The sequence below is a fragment of the Conger conger genome, chromosome 5, assembly GCF_963514075.1.
Source record: "Conger conger chromosome 5, fConCon1.1, whole genome shotgun sequence".
NCBI classification, from domain to species: Eukaryota; Metazoa; Chordata; class Actinopteri; order Anguilliformes; family Congridae; genus Conger; species Conger conger.
The window spans coordinates 25,870,222-25,886,739 of record NC_083764.1 but is presented as its reverse complement, the minus strand read 5'-3'; the positions used below and the strand labels follow the sequence as shown (position 1 = coordinate 25,886,739).

The following is a 16,518-nucleotide window of genomic DNA, read 5'->3' as shown; positions in this document are numbered from 1 at the left end:
TATCAATAACATTTGATATTACAAATCCAGAATATGTACAATGCATCAGGCAATGTCAATAACAAAGTGAAAAAAAAATGAAAAAAAATGAAACCATGAGAACTCCATAGTATCCTGAATGAATAGGACCAAAATAGGAGTGCAAAGGGATGGAGAAGGGAGGGGAGCCAAGCTGCTGTCTGAAGAGGTGGGCCAGTGATTCTGCTGTCCTGTCCACTGTCCTGTCCTGCCCACAGACAGGCATTGTGCTTGGGAAAAACATTTGACTTGCCCAGTTCCTGGCAGTCCCAGACTTGGCCACATGGATGCCATGCACTATGCATCTCTGGGTTACCTCAGACATGGAGCAGTCAATGAGAACTGAGAGCTGTGAGCAATAACAAATTATTTTTAATGCATTTGTTCATGACGTTCATCTCAGAAGCAAGCAATTCCAACTAGGAAATATGCTATTGAACGGCTATAAATGTCGGAATCTCGGACACCTAGCTAAAATGTGTTTTTTTTGTGACACCTGTTATTCTGAGCACACATGAATGTGGTATGGTTGGAGTAAAGCTAATTACATCATTCCAACCTTCCCACAGAAGCAGTGAATGCACCATTTCTGCCCAGTTTGGAACAGCCAATCATGCTCCTGTTCCAATGCTCCAGTGTCACAACTTCCAGTGTCAATTCTGGCATGCGCGGTCCTTTGATGTATGCAGTGTCAGCTGCCACTTCCTATCACATTGCAGTTCACAAGTCAGACTCTCATGGAAATTAGTTAGAGGAAGACTTTATAGGAAGCGGAGAATGTGAATATTTGGGTGCCTGATCGATCAGGCTGGGGTGCTGGTGCATGATGAGACGCTGTCATCCTGACTGAAACCCTCCATTCACCTGGAAAACCTAGAGCCAATTCTGCCCCCATGGGGCAGCAGGCCACAGGTTTGTTACCAGACCATGGAGCCCATTCATGCACTAGAACAACGCCTTAACAGCAAGAGCCACCTAGTAGTCCCATTATATTTTAAAATGAAGAACGTCATAAAACTGTGCCTCACTCAATGACTACAATGTTGTGAGGGATGAATAAACTACATTAATGAGAGCCATTGTTGAAAATTGCAGAGACATATTATGTTGTCCTTGAGACTACTGTTTCCAGAAGCTTCTATCACAGTAGCAGGAACCCTGCGTTGTCTTAAATGTGCTCCCAGGTCCTTGCCTTGTGCTTTTTTTTATTAATTGCACATTTGCCACTCTTTCCTGTGTGTTTCTTTTGTTTCCCTAAGGGACTTGTGTTTGGGAAAATAGCTCCCAACAAGAACATACGAAACAAAAATAGATTTTCAATTGCACAAAGACTGAAAGAAATTAAGGATAAAATAAATCAAAGTGAGCATATTCAAGGAGCATGTGCAACACATGTTATACAGCGCTCTGCTGATGCAGTTTGTGAAGAGGCTTTCCATTGAGGATGGATAATGATAGCTGTAAGCAATGTGTAAAATTTTTGATTAATTTAATGAGTGGAGATATTCACACAACATCAATATGGTTTGCAGGTTACTGTGTCTGCTATCCAACTGTTATCCAAACCTGCTGAACAAAACACAGATTGGAGCCTTCCGTAGTTCAGTCTGTCCAGACAGCAGTTCTGAGCTGCTCATACCTGAAGCCATCCCAGCGCTTAGAAACCAGTTGGAAGAAGGAATGAGATCATGGGACAGGTAGTGCTGTGCCTGTGCTTCTCAGAATAGGCCTCACTTCAACACAACAAAACATGAAAGGCATCAGATTAAAGGTGGAGGAACGGCCCCCTGGAGCCATAGGCCATCGATCAAACTGGAATTATTCATGTAGGATAGATCCGTAAGATCCTCTCCTCTCTTCCTAACTTCACCGTCTTTCCTCCTCACAAGCCTGACAGCTGTCAGTGCCCTCGCATTTAGAATACCGGACAGGTCGATTGAAGTCACTGGATACGTAGGCCGAACCACTTGTATGTTTTGATTCTTTTTTTTTTATCTGTTCCTGTCCTGTTGGTTCTGTCCTATTTGGAGGGTCCTGGGGAATGTCCAGTGAATAAGAATTTTGACTTACCTCCCTCATGAGTGTGATGCCCAGTAATTAGGGCAGCCTGAAGTCTAGTGGCTAAGGTACATGCCTGGGACCCAGAAGGTTGGGGGTTCAAGCCCCGGTATTGCCACAATAAGATACACACAGCTGTGGGGCCCTTGAGCAAGGCCCTTAACCCCACATTGCTCCAGAGGAGATTAGTCTAATCAATTGTAAGTCACTTTGGATAAAAATAATGTAATTAAAATGAATTATGGTAAAACCTGGTGAAATGTGTGTGTGTATGTGTGTGTGCATTCATACTTCTCAGGGTCTTTGTATGTATGCTTGTGTGTGGGTGTGTGGGTATGTGTACACGTGTGTGTATGTGTGTGTGTGCATTCACACTTCTCAGGGTCTTTGTACGTATGCTTGTGTGTGTATGTGCATTCAAGCTTCTTGGGTCTTTTTATGTGTTTGTGTGTGCACTTGTGCCTATGTGTGTGTGTCCATTCATGTATGTATGATGTGTGTGTGTGGGTGTGTGTACATGTGTGTGTATGTGTGTGTGCATTCACACTTCTCAGGGTCTTTGTATGTATGATGTATGTGTGGGTGTGTGTACACGTGTGTGTATGTGTGTGTGTGCATTCACACTTCTCAGGGTCTTTGTATGTATGATGTGTGTGTGTGTACATGTGTGTGCATTCACACTTCTCAGGGTCTTTGTATGTATGATGTGTGTGTGTGTGTGTGGGTGTGTGTACACGTGTGTGTATGTGTGTGTGTGTGCATTCACACTTCTCAGGGTCTTTGTAAGTATGATGTGTGTGTGTGTGTGGGTGTGTGTACACGTGTGTGTATGTGTGTGTGTGCATTCACACTTCTCAGGGTCTTCGTATGTATGATGTGTGTGTGCGTGTGTACTTCTCACAGTCTCTATATGTATGTGTGTCCCTCAGGGTCTCAGCAGTCTCTTCAGCTCTCTAAAAGTGGTGCGGTTGTTGCGTCTGGGTCGGGTCGCTCGTAAGCTGGACCACTACCTGGAGTATGGCGCGGCAGTGCTGGTGCTTCTGGTGTGTGTGTTCGGCCTGGTGGCTCACTGGATGGCCTGCATCTGGTACAGCATCGGCGACTATGAGGTCATCGATGAGGCCACCAACACCATCAAGACCGACAGCTGGCTCTACCAGTTGGCCGCCAGCATCGGCGCACCCTACCGCTACAACGTCAATGGCTCCGGCCATTGGGAGGGCGGCCCGAGCAAGGACACGCTCTATATCTCCTCCCTCTACTTCACCATGACCAGCCTTACGACGATCGGCTTCGGCAACATTGCGCCCACCACTGACGGCGAGAAGATCTTCTCGGTGGCCATGATGATGGTCGGCTGTAAGTACCTGCATTGTGGCATCTTTCTACGTCTTTTCTGCCTATTTTGCTATTTTTGCATGCTGTGGACCCAAATATTGAAACCAAACTCTGCTGATATGCGTTACTCAGGCAATGGTTTCTTACCAATGGGGAATTGTTTTGTGGGTTTGTCCTGGGTTGTCTGTGGGTTGGATTTAGATTGGCCACAGAGGTAGAGAATATGCCCCCAGCCATTCTCTTAAAACTTGGCGAGGACATTCTGAAGAGTGATTATGTACGGGAGCATACAGTATGACATAATATAACATAACATAATAATGATTAGAGCAGGCCATTCAGCCCAGCAATGCTTGATGTTTCATAGTACTAAAGTGTATCTTCTGCTTAGCTTGCCTAAAAACTAAATAATATCAAGCCTGGTCAAAACCCCCAGTGTTTCAGTCTCCAACACATGCCCTGGTAGGTTATTCCACACAGCCTCAGTATCAATAACTCAATATTATCAGGATTGTAGAACAAGAGACCCAGTAGCAAGACCAATGTGTAGCTTTCAGTTCATTACATTACATTAATGGCATTTGGCAGACAGACGCTCTTATCCAGAGTGACGTACAGTTGATTAGACTAAGCAGGAGACAATCCTCCCCTGGAGCAATGCAGGGTTAAGGGCCTTGCTCAAGGGCCCGACGGCTGTGCGGATCTTATTGTGGCTACACCTGGGATTGAACCACTGACCTTGCGTGTCCCAGTCATGTACCTTAACCACTACGCTACAGGCCGCCCCTCAAAGTTTTTATTGTTTGGCAGGTCAGACAGGGGGCGGCACGGATGGTGCAGTGGGTAGCACTGCCGCCTCACAGCAAGGAGGTCCTGGGTTCGAATCCCCGTCGGCCAGGGCCTCTCTGTGCGGAGTTTGCATGTTCTCCCCGTGTCTGCATGGGTTTCCTCCGGGTACTCCGGTTTCCTCCCACAGTCCAAAGACATGCAGGTTAGGCTGATTGGAGAGTCTAAATTGCCCATAGGTATGAGTGTATGAGTGAATGGTGTGTGTGCCCTGCGATGGACTGGCGACCTGTCCAGGGTGTATTCCTGCCTTTCGCCCAATGTATGCTGGGATAGGCTCCAGCCCCCCTGCGACCCTGTTCAGGATAAGCGGGTTAAGATAATGGATGGATGGATGGAGGTCAGACAGGTGGGGTTCAATAGGCAGCAAACAGAATCAGCAAGCAATAGGCAATTCTTGTGTAAGTGTACAAGCAATACACCAGTGAACAGAGATATCAAGGATAATCCAAAATGAAGTCGTGGTCACAGGCAAAGGGTCGATAATGAGCAGGTACAGTAAACAAAAATAGAATCCAAAGACAGAAGTTGATAAGCCAAAATGGTTATCCGCTAATTCAGTTACTCACTCAGGGACACTGTATCATCAACTGTTGTAACCCTCGTGACACTGCTCCCAAGCGACTGTTACGCGTCCAGCATGTCCGTGGGGGGGGGGGGGGGGGTAGACTAAGGAACGAGTAGACTAATTAAACAGACCCCTGTTGCAGTTTATGGTGATTCTGGCACAGTGGTCTTTGATTTCAGATTGGGATTGATATGGAGACAGTAAATGGATTCCCGGGGGCTCTCCTACCACCTGAGCACAAGCAATTAGGTTTGGTTCAGCTATTCATATAAACCCAGGTTAAGGCTTGTGATCTGAAAAAATAATGTGCTTTTGGAGATGGACATAAAAAGAGAAGTACATGATTCCTTCAGCCTTTATTCATTAATCTGCACTTCTTCATGTTGCTAATCATTGTTATTAATTTTTAAAATCTGCTTAGTTGAAATAAGGTGAGATAAGTTGAAGAAACCTGCTTTATTAAAAAAAGATTTAAATACACTGTAATGAAGACATGGTTCACTTAAGTTATGTTTATTTGTGAAAATGTCAACAGAAGCACAAAACAAGAATTAAACTCTTTACTGGTTATGAAATACAAACCTCCAAAAGTACTGGAACAGCAAGGCCAATTACTTTGTTTTTGCAATACAGTGAATACATTTGGGGTTGAGATATATTTCCTGGTATTTAAACCTAGATGTGTTAAACTACTTAGAACATTAGCACCACCCAATTTTTCAGTGAGCAAAAGTATTGGAATAGAGAGTATTTAAGTAAATGAAAATAAATAATACTTAATATTTGCTAGCATATCTCTTGCTTGCAATAATTGCATTTTTCTTTTGTGATGCCAGGAGTAGACATTCAGAACTATTCATTGTTTAACCAATTCATCTAACTGGGCAACAAGAAATACCTATCGGTCACATGTTCCAATACTTTGGCTCACCTCAATATTGGGTGTTCTGATACAAAAGGTGATATGCTCTAAGCTGTTTAACAAATGTAGATAAAAATACCAGGAAATAAAAGCTGGAATTCTGACCTCAAACTGAATTGTCTTTAGTGTATAGCAAAACCAAAGGAATTGACCTTGCTGTTGCAAATACTTTTGGAGGGCACTGTATAAAAGGTATAATTCTGCTTTCACTAAAAATATAAAACAGGTCAATTTGACCCAGAACAAACACAAGGGCACTTGCATTTGCTAACACTCAGATTTTTATTTAATATTCATGCTTTAATGTTTCCAGTCACGTTACTGGTCAAAAATGGCTCAGTCAAAGAAATGACAGAAAATGAACAGAAAATGAGCATGGAAAGTCACATAGGCACGCGCGCATGCATTCATTCAGTCACTCACACACACGCTCACTCTCCCCACCCCCCCTTTTAAACAACACACAAGCTTCAGAGGCATCCAGTTGGTGGATATCTGGCACGTTGCTTCATCCCATTGGCTGGGGTTGCATCTTTCCCTGTGGAGGGTGATTACAAATGCAGGCCTGTTGTGAATGGCCAGGATCATGCAGCAACTGCCAGTGATGTGATAAGCTGCCACAAACTAGCATGTGAGGAAATGGCACTAGACTGAATAAAACAAGTTGCTGTATTTTTTCTGTAATTTCTGTACTTTTTTGGCTTTCATCCTGTATCAAGCTATATGATAAGGTGTTTAGCTGATTTGGCTTTCCAACAATGCCCTATTTCCCCCATATGCAGCAGTGGAAAGTCCAGGGGTCAGAAAGTGAAAATTGTCATGTGTTTCTTCCCCTCATGAACTCATGAGCCAGCTAATTTGACTAATTAGTTGTACCTCCTGGCTGAAGAATTGTGCTAATGAACAAATCTAGGTGATTTGAACAAAATACTCGGAAGGACTTTTACCTTCTGGACCTGGACCACCTCCGGCTATATGACACCCCCTCAAATAATTTTAACTCTCTGTATTCATCTGGCAAAATGTGAGGGTTGGCTCACGAGATACAAAACGCAACAGCAGCAGAAATGACATGTGGGAGAGCAGCATAGCTAAAGCACAAGTTAATGCCTCACTGCCCTACTTGGGCACGGAGCACAAGCTAAACGATCTGAAAGGTAATGTTCATGTTATGCAATCTGCCGTTTCTGCTGACTTGAGAGAAGATGTCAGGGCTCTATGCATAAGAACCCTTGTATCTTCTTTGGCAGCGCGCATTGGTGCATTAAAAGTGGTTGCCTAATTTGTACATTTTGCAAACTAGTTTTATTGTTTTGCTGTAATTTGTGTAATAAGGTATAATGGAAAGATGACCAGTCCCTTTGGAAATGGATTAGTGGTCATGGATGAAGCTGGAAGCATACGGTCCCAAACAGAAGCACCACCCCAGAAATCCAAACAGCCTTGAAAAGGATTGAAATACTGTTCTGTGCTCGATTGATCTTGCCTGATGCAATTGAGCCAACCAAGAGGACCGGAATGTGGAGTTTACATGTTTTGAGAGTATTTGGATCCAAAACAATTACGTATTTCACCTAGGTCTGGTGCTCTCCACATTCCGGAGCACACTTTCTGATTGGTCCTTTCTCTCGAAGCCAACAAGCAGTTACATGGGAATATGAATGAATGAACGAGAGACCACACTGTTGTGAAATCAATAGCCCCCCATATTTATAAACAGTACATATTCTCGTTAATTTAGCGTGGTGCGGTGATGCACCTTCCTGCTCTCTGCTTATCGATTTCACTCTTTCCTCCGTCTCGGCACTAGGACTCGGGCCCTCCTCGGCTAATTACGGCAAACATTCCAGCGGCCATTTTTCATATCAGGCATGTATTTGTGACTTGAGGCTTGTTTTTCCCTAGTGACACTGGGGCAGAAGATTTACTAAGATAAGATGGAGAATAAAGAATGGGGGTTTAGAATGGGGTCCCCCCCCCCATCTCATATCCCATCCCCATATGCCTAAATAAAGTATGAAATAAGCAACAGGGGGAACATCTGACACCTCTGGAAGAATACAAGGGTACCAATACTCCCCTGTTATTGATCAAACTGGCCCCAAAACACACGGCACCCAGATCAATCATACTGCTTGCCTAAGATACCGGGGACACAAAAAAAATAAAAAAATAAATAAAGAATAAAAATAAAATAAAAAAGAATGGGGGTTTAAAAGGTTGGAGAGGTTGTGTTAGCTTAACCCTTGAAGCTGTACGCCGTGCAACTCCCCTGGGAGGGAGATGCGGCACTCCCGGGATGTTTGCCGTTATTTGCCGAGAGAGAGAGAGCGCCAACACCAACACAAAATAAATAATAAAAAGTCTTTGCCCTTCTCCCTCGTGGATTCAGGGCAAAAATAATAAACTAACATAATCAACTAAAAAAAGAAAGGCAAAAGAAAGTAAAACCGAGCGCCTGATTTCCGGCTCGCTGTTTGGAGCTGGCCATCTTACAAATAGCCAGCGGCTTCTTATTCTTACTCGACTGAAGGATAAATAAAATTTACTAAAAACCACCACATAAACCTGTTCTCCCTGGCTCGGCCATGTCCTGTGGAGACGAGCACACTTTAAGCACCTGGGCTGATTAATTATCACAACCCAGGTATGTGTGCTCTCCCCACCAGCAGGGCTGGCCAAGGCAATCCGGTTCGCCACTTGACCAAACTTCACAGTGTAAGATCAAAAATATGTTTTTAACTGAACATTCTTACACTGATGGAAAACAAGCATTCCAAAAACCATACTCTTCAAATGGTTAAAGTGCTCTTGCTGTTGCAAAACCTTTGGTGCTAATGTATATTATTCAACTGAGCAATGTCTCTGAAACTCGGGAGGCGATTCTGGAAGGATAAAGGACATAAAAAGAATCGACGTCTTCTTTAACACCCATAAATCCTGTGTGAGTTACAAATCGCTTTGCCGAGAGAGGACTAGCATGTGACCCATTTCGTCTATCCACAATTCAGCAGAGGAGTAAGATCAAACCAGGGAAAATATTTAACTTCATGGCTCCCTAAAATCCCCATCCTCTGCACAAGGACCCTAGCCTCAGCACTTTTTTGTCAGTCTTAATTCCACTGCCAATTACCCTTTAAAGAAATGGAACATGCACAACTAAATATAAGCCACGACATTATCAAGATATTGCAATACTTTACAATATCATAAAATGGGAAAATATACATTTGATCAAAAAATGGCAAACTTAAGATATTGTAATATTTCTATATAATAGTATGTATCAGTATTTTTTTTTTAAAGACCACATTTACAATATACTGCTGTCTATCCTTAATGAACACACTTCAATAGAATGGCTATGTACAGTAATACAAAAGCACAATCAAGTTTAAAATGGGATATTGCACACTTTGGATCTACAGTATAAAACCTACTGTATATTTAGCAGACCTGGGTCAATTACTTCAAATTGGATTCAAATGCTTTCCTGTGCTCGATTGATCTTGCCTGGTGCATTTGCACTTTTTGAGAGTATTTCATATGCTACAATATGGCAGACAAGCTCAAGAAAAGTAGAAAAGTATTTGAACCCAAAACAATGAAGTATTTGACCCAGCCCAGGTCTGATGCATAGTACAATACAAATATAATACATAATGACAGTTATAGTATTGTGTCAGGCAGATCTTTTTATAAAGCTGTTAGAACCCATCTTCTCTCAGTGGAATCAAAGTCAGGACAATGCAGGAACTCACCCAAGTCAATAAAGACTTACTAAGTTTATTTGATGTCACACCGGCCCAGCAGGAAGATCTCTGAAACAAAACAAGTTTCCAGTACAGCAACCTTCAACACACTGGTCATATGGCCTGGCTTACATGTCCCCAGCCTTGACGTACATGTCCATCTTATGTGCGTGGTCCTATCTCTTTCTCGCAGGATGAAATAGGCTTCCTTATCAACATTATGTACAGGCTTAACTAGGCATACAGAACAAACCTCCGAACATCAAACTGATTTAAAAATGTTTTGCTAAGGAGTCCCCGAGACTGAGTGATGGCTCCTTTTGCCGCTTGGGAGCCCCATGCATTAAATGAGGCAGCCATGTGTTATGACATCTTCGGTTATGAGATCTGAAAATTTTTAGCTAAGAGATGTGCCCACATTATCACAGGTCTGCAGATTAGAATCCTGTGTGGGATATTATCATTTCATGATACCTCTGAGCACTTGACCTTAATATCTGCAGTCAAGTTTGAACTATTTCTGAGTTAGATACTCCGGGTGTGGGGTGTCTACCAATATAAGAATTAATATAATGGGACATGATTTTTGATTATTTGATTTGGGTGGAATTTGGTGGATTCTGTGTCTAAAGTTTATTTGTTTAGCGCTGTAAGAAAACACTATCCAGATTTCACTGGTGTGTTTAAAAAGAATGTAATCATTAGAAGTAATAAGATGTTATCATTTTTAGAAATCCTTCATGTGTAATGGCCATATGTATGTCACTGTATGGTAGACTTTGCAATGTAGGTACAACCTTTAAAATCTATTGAGCTGGAGCGATGTAGACCTGTAATGTGGCATCTTTGGAGACCATTCATCTGAGCTGGGGGAGGGGGAGACGGGGCCAAAGCAGTCAGAATATAATGAAAAAGACATTCAAATGTAAACCGGTTTCTTGTATCTTCATAAGGGATTTGCTTTGCTTGTACAGAAGGCAAATGCAGGGTTGGTCACAAAAAGGTACAATCCATTCTTATCAATATACACTCAGTGAGCAATTTATTAGGTATTTATTAGACTTATTTTTTAGACTTCAACTGCTGTAGCCTATCCACTTAGAGTTATGATGTGTTGTGCGTTCAGAGATGCTCTATTGCATACCACTGTTATAATGTGTGGTTATTTGCTTTACTGTCAGCTTTGACCAGTCTGGCCACTCTCCTCTCACGTCTCTCATTAACAAGGTGTTTCTGTCTGCAGAACTGCTGCTCACTGGATGTTTTTTTTAGTTTTTTGCACCATTCTTTGCAAACTCTGGAGAGGAGTGTGAGTGAAAATCCCAGAGATCAGCAGTTTCTGAGATACTAAAGCCACCTTGTCTGCCACCCGCAATCATTCCACGGTCAAAGTCACTTAGATAAAACATTTTCCCCATTCTGATGGTTGAAGTAAACATTAACTGAAGCTCCTGACCTGTATCTACATGATTGTATGCATTGCACTGCTGCCACACAATTGGCCGATTAGATAACTGCATGAATATGTAGGTGTAATAAAGTAAAGTTTTTCTTTATAAAGTGCTCGGTGAGTGTAAATACAAAGATCAAATAATTAGCTTTGAGAATGCATGGGAAGGGCTTGGCTCTATTTTGGGTGAAGCATGGAAAATAGCCCCTGCAACAGCCTTGTGGGCAATTTGCTTTGATTTGCCTTTGGACGTTCCGGGAGATCTCCCTCTGGGTAAATTGTGTATCCGTGGAAAGAAGCTACCTCTTGATACAAAATCTTTAAACAAACGGCTGAGAAGTAGAGAATGAGAGGAGCAGAGTTTTGCCTGAGTGTCAGACCTTGGGCAGAGGAGTACAAGCATGGTTTGGAGGGGGGTAATATGAGAGGTTTATTACTGCAAAGTTTATTACTGCAGAGTCTCGAGGGCAGCCTATAGCCTAGTGGATAAGTTGCTTGACTGGGACCAGAAGGCTGGTGGTTCAAACCCCAGTGTAACCGCAATAACATCTGTGAAGCTGTGGGCCCTTGAGCAAGGCCCTTAACTCCAGATTGGCCCCTGCTTAGTGAAATCAACTGTAGGTCAATTTGGGTAAAAGCATCAGCTAAATAACTGTAACTGTAATGGAGACGTTGACTTCTGCCTTATCCACCATGTTGAGCGTGACCGTTACAGGTGACCATTGTGCCAGCCTGGCTTTTGGATTATTGAATACTGGATAAAAATGAATGAAAAAGGAATAAATATATTAAATAAATATATTAAATATATTCAATAATCCATTTTCTGAGTGTGAATCATCTGCTAAGTGCTCTGAGTAGTGCCAGGGGAGCTGGCCAGTTCAGGGAGTCAGTGACCATTCTCACGTTACAGGGCACTCAGTGCTACAGGGGAAAGTTAGCGCCACTTGCCGAGAGGGGTATCTTTCACTGGTGATGGCTGTTAGTCTCGGCATCTGGAGCAGACCTGGGTCAAATACTTAATTGTTTTGGATTACAAAAATGTTTTGGCCACAACTCTTAGCTCTAAATTTTCAGATCTCATGACCAAAGAGACACATGGCTGACTTTAATGCATGGGGTTCCCAAACACCTGAGGACCCATCACTCAGTGGGACAAAACATTTTTAAATTGATCTATAAAAAAATCTGCCTGACACAATACTATGATTGTCATAATGTATTATATTAGCATTGTACTAAGTATCAGGCCTGGGTAAAATATGTAACTGTTTTGGATTTAAATACTTTTCTGCACTCTACTGACCTTTTCTGGTGTATTGAAATTGCCAAACCCTGCCTTCCGCTCCTCTTGATTGGCTTTATTGAACCAATCAGTCAAGAGCAGAAAAGTATTTGAATCTAAAACAATTACCTATTTGACCCAGGTCTTAAACATGCCTGAAAGGACAGGGCCACAAGTGTTCCGCTGCTGGGATTTCCCAGGTAAAGCCCGATTAATGCATAGTTGAGCCTGGAGCCTGTATTAGCAAGCCTATGGGATGCAGGCCTGGTGAGTTACTTTACGGGAGTCGTTAGCCGACAGAGCCACTCTGGTGTGAAGTTTTATGGCCAGGGCTTGTTACTAACCAAACACAAAAGGGACAAAAGGTAATGAGGTTAATGGATGAAAACATTTTAAATTAGTTTCATTTTCCATCCATCCATCCATCCATCCATTATCTTTAACCCGTTTATCCTGAACAGTGTCACTGGAGCCTATCCCAGCATACATTGCGGGAAAGGCGGGAATACACCCTGGACAGGTCGCCAGTCCATCGCAGGGCACACAGACCATTTACTCACACACACATCCACTCATACCCTCGGGCAATTTAGATTCTCCAATCAGCCTAACATGCATGTCTTTGGACTGTGGGAGGAAACTGGAGTACCCACGTGACACAGGGAGGACATACAAACGCCGCACAGAGAGGCCCCGGCCAACCCAGGACCTCCTTGCTGTGAGGCAGCAGTGCTACGCACAGCACCATCCGTGCCACCCCTAGTTTCATTTTCAGTATACAAAAGTATTTCACAGCATCAGTACATGGTAACCGGTTTCAGCAAAACGGTCTGAGAGAACTGGAATTGGCCTCCATGTAAAGGTCCCATAGGTCAATCACCTTAATAGGTACCTGGGGAAGGGACAGGTGAAGAGAAAATAGGAAGAAAAAGGCTTTCATAGTGGCATGTGCCCCACCTGGACTGGAGGGGCCAAATAGGATGATGACAGATTGACGAGCGTGCGATTATAAAGTTCCAGGTCCACACTCCAGCCAAATTTATCTGCTATGGCCAGTCTCACACTGATGTGGATATATGTTGTCTCGTAAATTAGGAAAGAGAAGTAGTCCAGGGCTCCCATTGTTGTGAGGGAATTCAGGGCCGATGTGAAGGCAGGATAAACCAGATATAACCAGTTCACTGCACTAGCTGCAACAGCATGTAACAGCTGCAGAAGCCCAGCTGGGAGTGCCTTCGGAAAGTTGCTTCCTAAGTGGTGAAAATTACCTGTGCCAGCGCAGCCACAAATCAGTAGATAGAGAGTGAATAGCTCTTGATAAATTGAGTAAATGATCCTTGATTAAATTGATTTTGACTGTGAAGCCAGTCTAGCCACTTGCCAGTTCACAGAGACAGAAAGAAGGCCTGAAACACACTTCTGATTTAAATGTACATAACTCATTGCCCGCTCCCTGAGGGAGAGGTAGGGAAGGAATTGGAGAGAAATAGAGAGAGAGAGGGAGTATTATAGCCACAAAACCTACGCACTTCCGTAATGAGCAGTGTCTGGTAAAATTCTGATTGCTTTTTAACAAATCACTGTACTTGTGACATACACTCTCAGAAATAACGTGACATTGGAGGTGCTTTTTTGTTCTTCAAGGAATTTCCCGAATGTACCCTGAAAGTACAGTAATGTTTTCTTTAGATACAGACAAGTACAGTTTCCAAGATAATTATATATTGCTGGCTAAGGGTAGGCGGCACGGATGGTGCAGTGGGTAGCACTGCCGCCTCACAGCAAGGAGGTCCTGGGTTTGAATCCCCGTCGGCCGGGGCCTCTCTGTGCGGAGTTTGCATGTTCTCCCTGTGTCTGCGTGGGTTTCCTCCGGGTACTCCGGTTTCCTCCCACAGTCCAAAGACATGCACGTTAGGCTGATTGGAGAGTCTAAATTGCCCGTAGGTATGAGTGTGTGAGTGAATGGTGTGTGTGCCCTGCGATAGACTGGCGACCTGTCCAGGGTGTTTTCCTGCCTTTCGCCCAATGTATGCTGGGATAGGCTCCAGCCCCCCTGCGACCCTGATCAGGATAAGCGGGTTCAGATAATGGATGGCTAAGGGTACAATTTTATGTATATACCTATAGGATACCACCCCAGTGACAAGCATTTGTACCTTTTTAGGCACTTTCTGAGAGTGTATTTTATGCCTACAACAGCTGAAAATGTCAACACAGCAAGAAAAACATATTTACTTGCTTTATTGATTTCATAAAGCACAATGGTTCAATGTATACACTTATAGAAGAGGGTGTAGGGGGGCAAAAAAATCAAAGTACACACAATTAAGACTGGAAAACACTTTTTTCAAAGGGGTGTGAAAAAACAAGGCAGCAGCTTGATTCCAATACTTGTATGTATTTTCACAAATATTACACAATACTGGAACAATTTGCAACTCTGGTCTCACTAAAAAAGCTAATCACATTGATCTAAAAAGTACTAAAATAATGATTTTGCAACTGTCAAGATTTCTGTGAAGCATCTTCCAGATGCAAGCTCAACTTGTGTCCTGTGGTGTGAAAAGAAGGAATGGCGGGACATTATGGGGAAGAGAGTGCGTTCTTGTGTGATAGCACCGATGTGGCTGCTGAATACAACTGAAAAAAAAGGGGGAAATTGTTGAAAAGATATACTCTAAAAGAAGAATACACTGACCACAGTGAAAAATTTCAAACCTGCAGACTCTGCAAGCATAGTCAGGCTATAGAGCTTGACTGACACTAATAGATTTTCCTGCCTGGAGAAGATAGGCTGTGCTCACACTGCAACCAACAGGCAATCAAGACAGAGATGCATGTCTTCACTAAATGTGAAATCCCGAAAAATGTATTTCTCAAATTTAATACTCTTACTTTTTACAAATTACAAAGCAATTACTCTGATGATACAAATGTGGCTGCACAATATGCAGCTACCTCCCTCACCCATAAATAACACAGTGATCCCGAAAGTTTTTACTGTTACATAATTACTATTCTGTTATTATTTTCAAGTTGCTTTAACTGATATTTTAAAATAATGTAATGCCAATAAAGAATTTAAATTGAACAGAATTTGGCAGAGAGAGAGAAAGAGAGAGAGAGCAAAGAAAGAGAGAGAGAGAGAGAGAGAGAGAGAGAGAGAGAGAGAGAGAGAGACCTAGACCAAATGTATTATCTGTCCTAAGACTTGATCCCGCAGTGGAATACCAGTAATCCACCCTCTGGTGGGCGCATTAAGGAACCTGCCATTTCTGAAGCCTTTACTAACTTATCCGGGTCATTCTTTCCTTCAGCAGCAAATAGCTTCAGCTGATGGTCCCTGGGGCCTGAGTCAGTATGTCAAACATAATTAAGACATGTTGTTGGTTGTTGCTCCACACATCAAGGTGGCGGCATGGATAATTCTCTGAAGTTTGCGGTTTTATTAGAAGGGAGTAATTACAGAAACCTTTCCATTGTTTAGTAAATGGCCAATCTCATTAGCGTAGCACTATATCTGTTAAATGAAGGGGAGATTAGCAGGGCCCCGGTGAGACATCACAGTTCTTTGGAGGCACGTGAAGACTGCAATGCTGGGACACGTGTTTCATTGTTTTTTAATGAAGGTGAAGTGACGCATCGTTCTGCTTGGTTTATGCCAATTCACCCATGTTGTTAAATATGTCAATCAATATTCCACTTGTCTAACGCAAAAAAATATGCCAAGAGAGTATTTGTTGAAATGGACTTGATGTATTGACAGTTGCCAATCTGCCAGAAGTCGTTTTTTGTTTAAAGTGCTTGACAGCATTGGTAAAAAATTTTTTTTAAAAGTACAGTTGAAGTGAGGGCAAAAGTGTGTGTGTGGACTTCCAGATGGTTAATTTGGGTAAGGCACCGTGCTATAGTGCATGAATTAGCTCCACAGTCGAATCTGGACTGTGCCAGTGGGAGAATGGCGAATAGGGGAATGCACAACATTGCTACCCACAGGTCGCTGCTGGCCAATCGGGTGCCTGTAGATAAGCCAGAGCCACATAAGGTCCCCCAACTCTACTCTATGCAAGCTTGTGAAGAAACTGCTGGCAACACCACATGCTTCGGAGAACCGTAGATTTCTAAACTCTCCCGAACTGACAGTGGGGTTTGATTATGTACCTGAAGTTACAGACATTTGGCCATTGCAAAGTGGGATATATGTGTGTTTGCGTGTGCATATATGTGTGTATGTGTATTGCTGCATGTGTGTATGAAGAGAAGAAGATATAGTGTATGTGC

The 16,518-nt window shown here is 42.9% G+C and overlaps 1 protein-coding gene across 1 annotated transcript in view; it reads left to right on the top strand.

Annotated features, from left to right (window-relative positions):
- Positions 1 to 16,518, top strand: part of LOC133128835 (potassium voltage-gated channel subfamily H member 5-like) — a 104,411-nt gene that overhangs the window by 33,952 nt on the left and 53,941 nt on the right. The window contains exon 8 of the mRNA XM_061242641.1: positions 3,006 to 3,435. Coding sequence (XP_061098625.1) covers positions 3,006 to 3,435 — 430 coding nt within the window. The remainder of the gene's footprint in view (positions 1 to 3,005; positions 3,436 to 16,518) is intronic.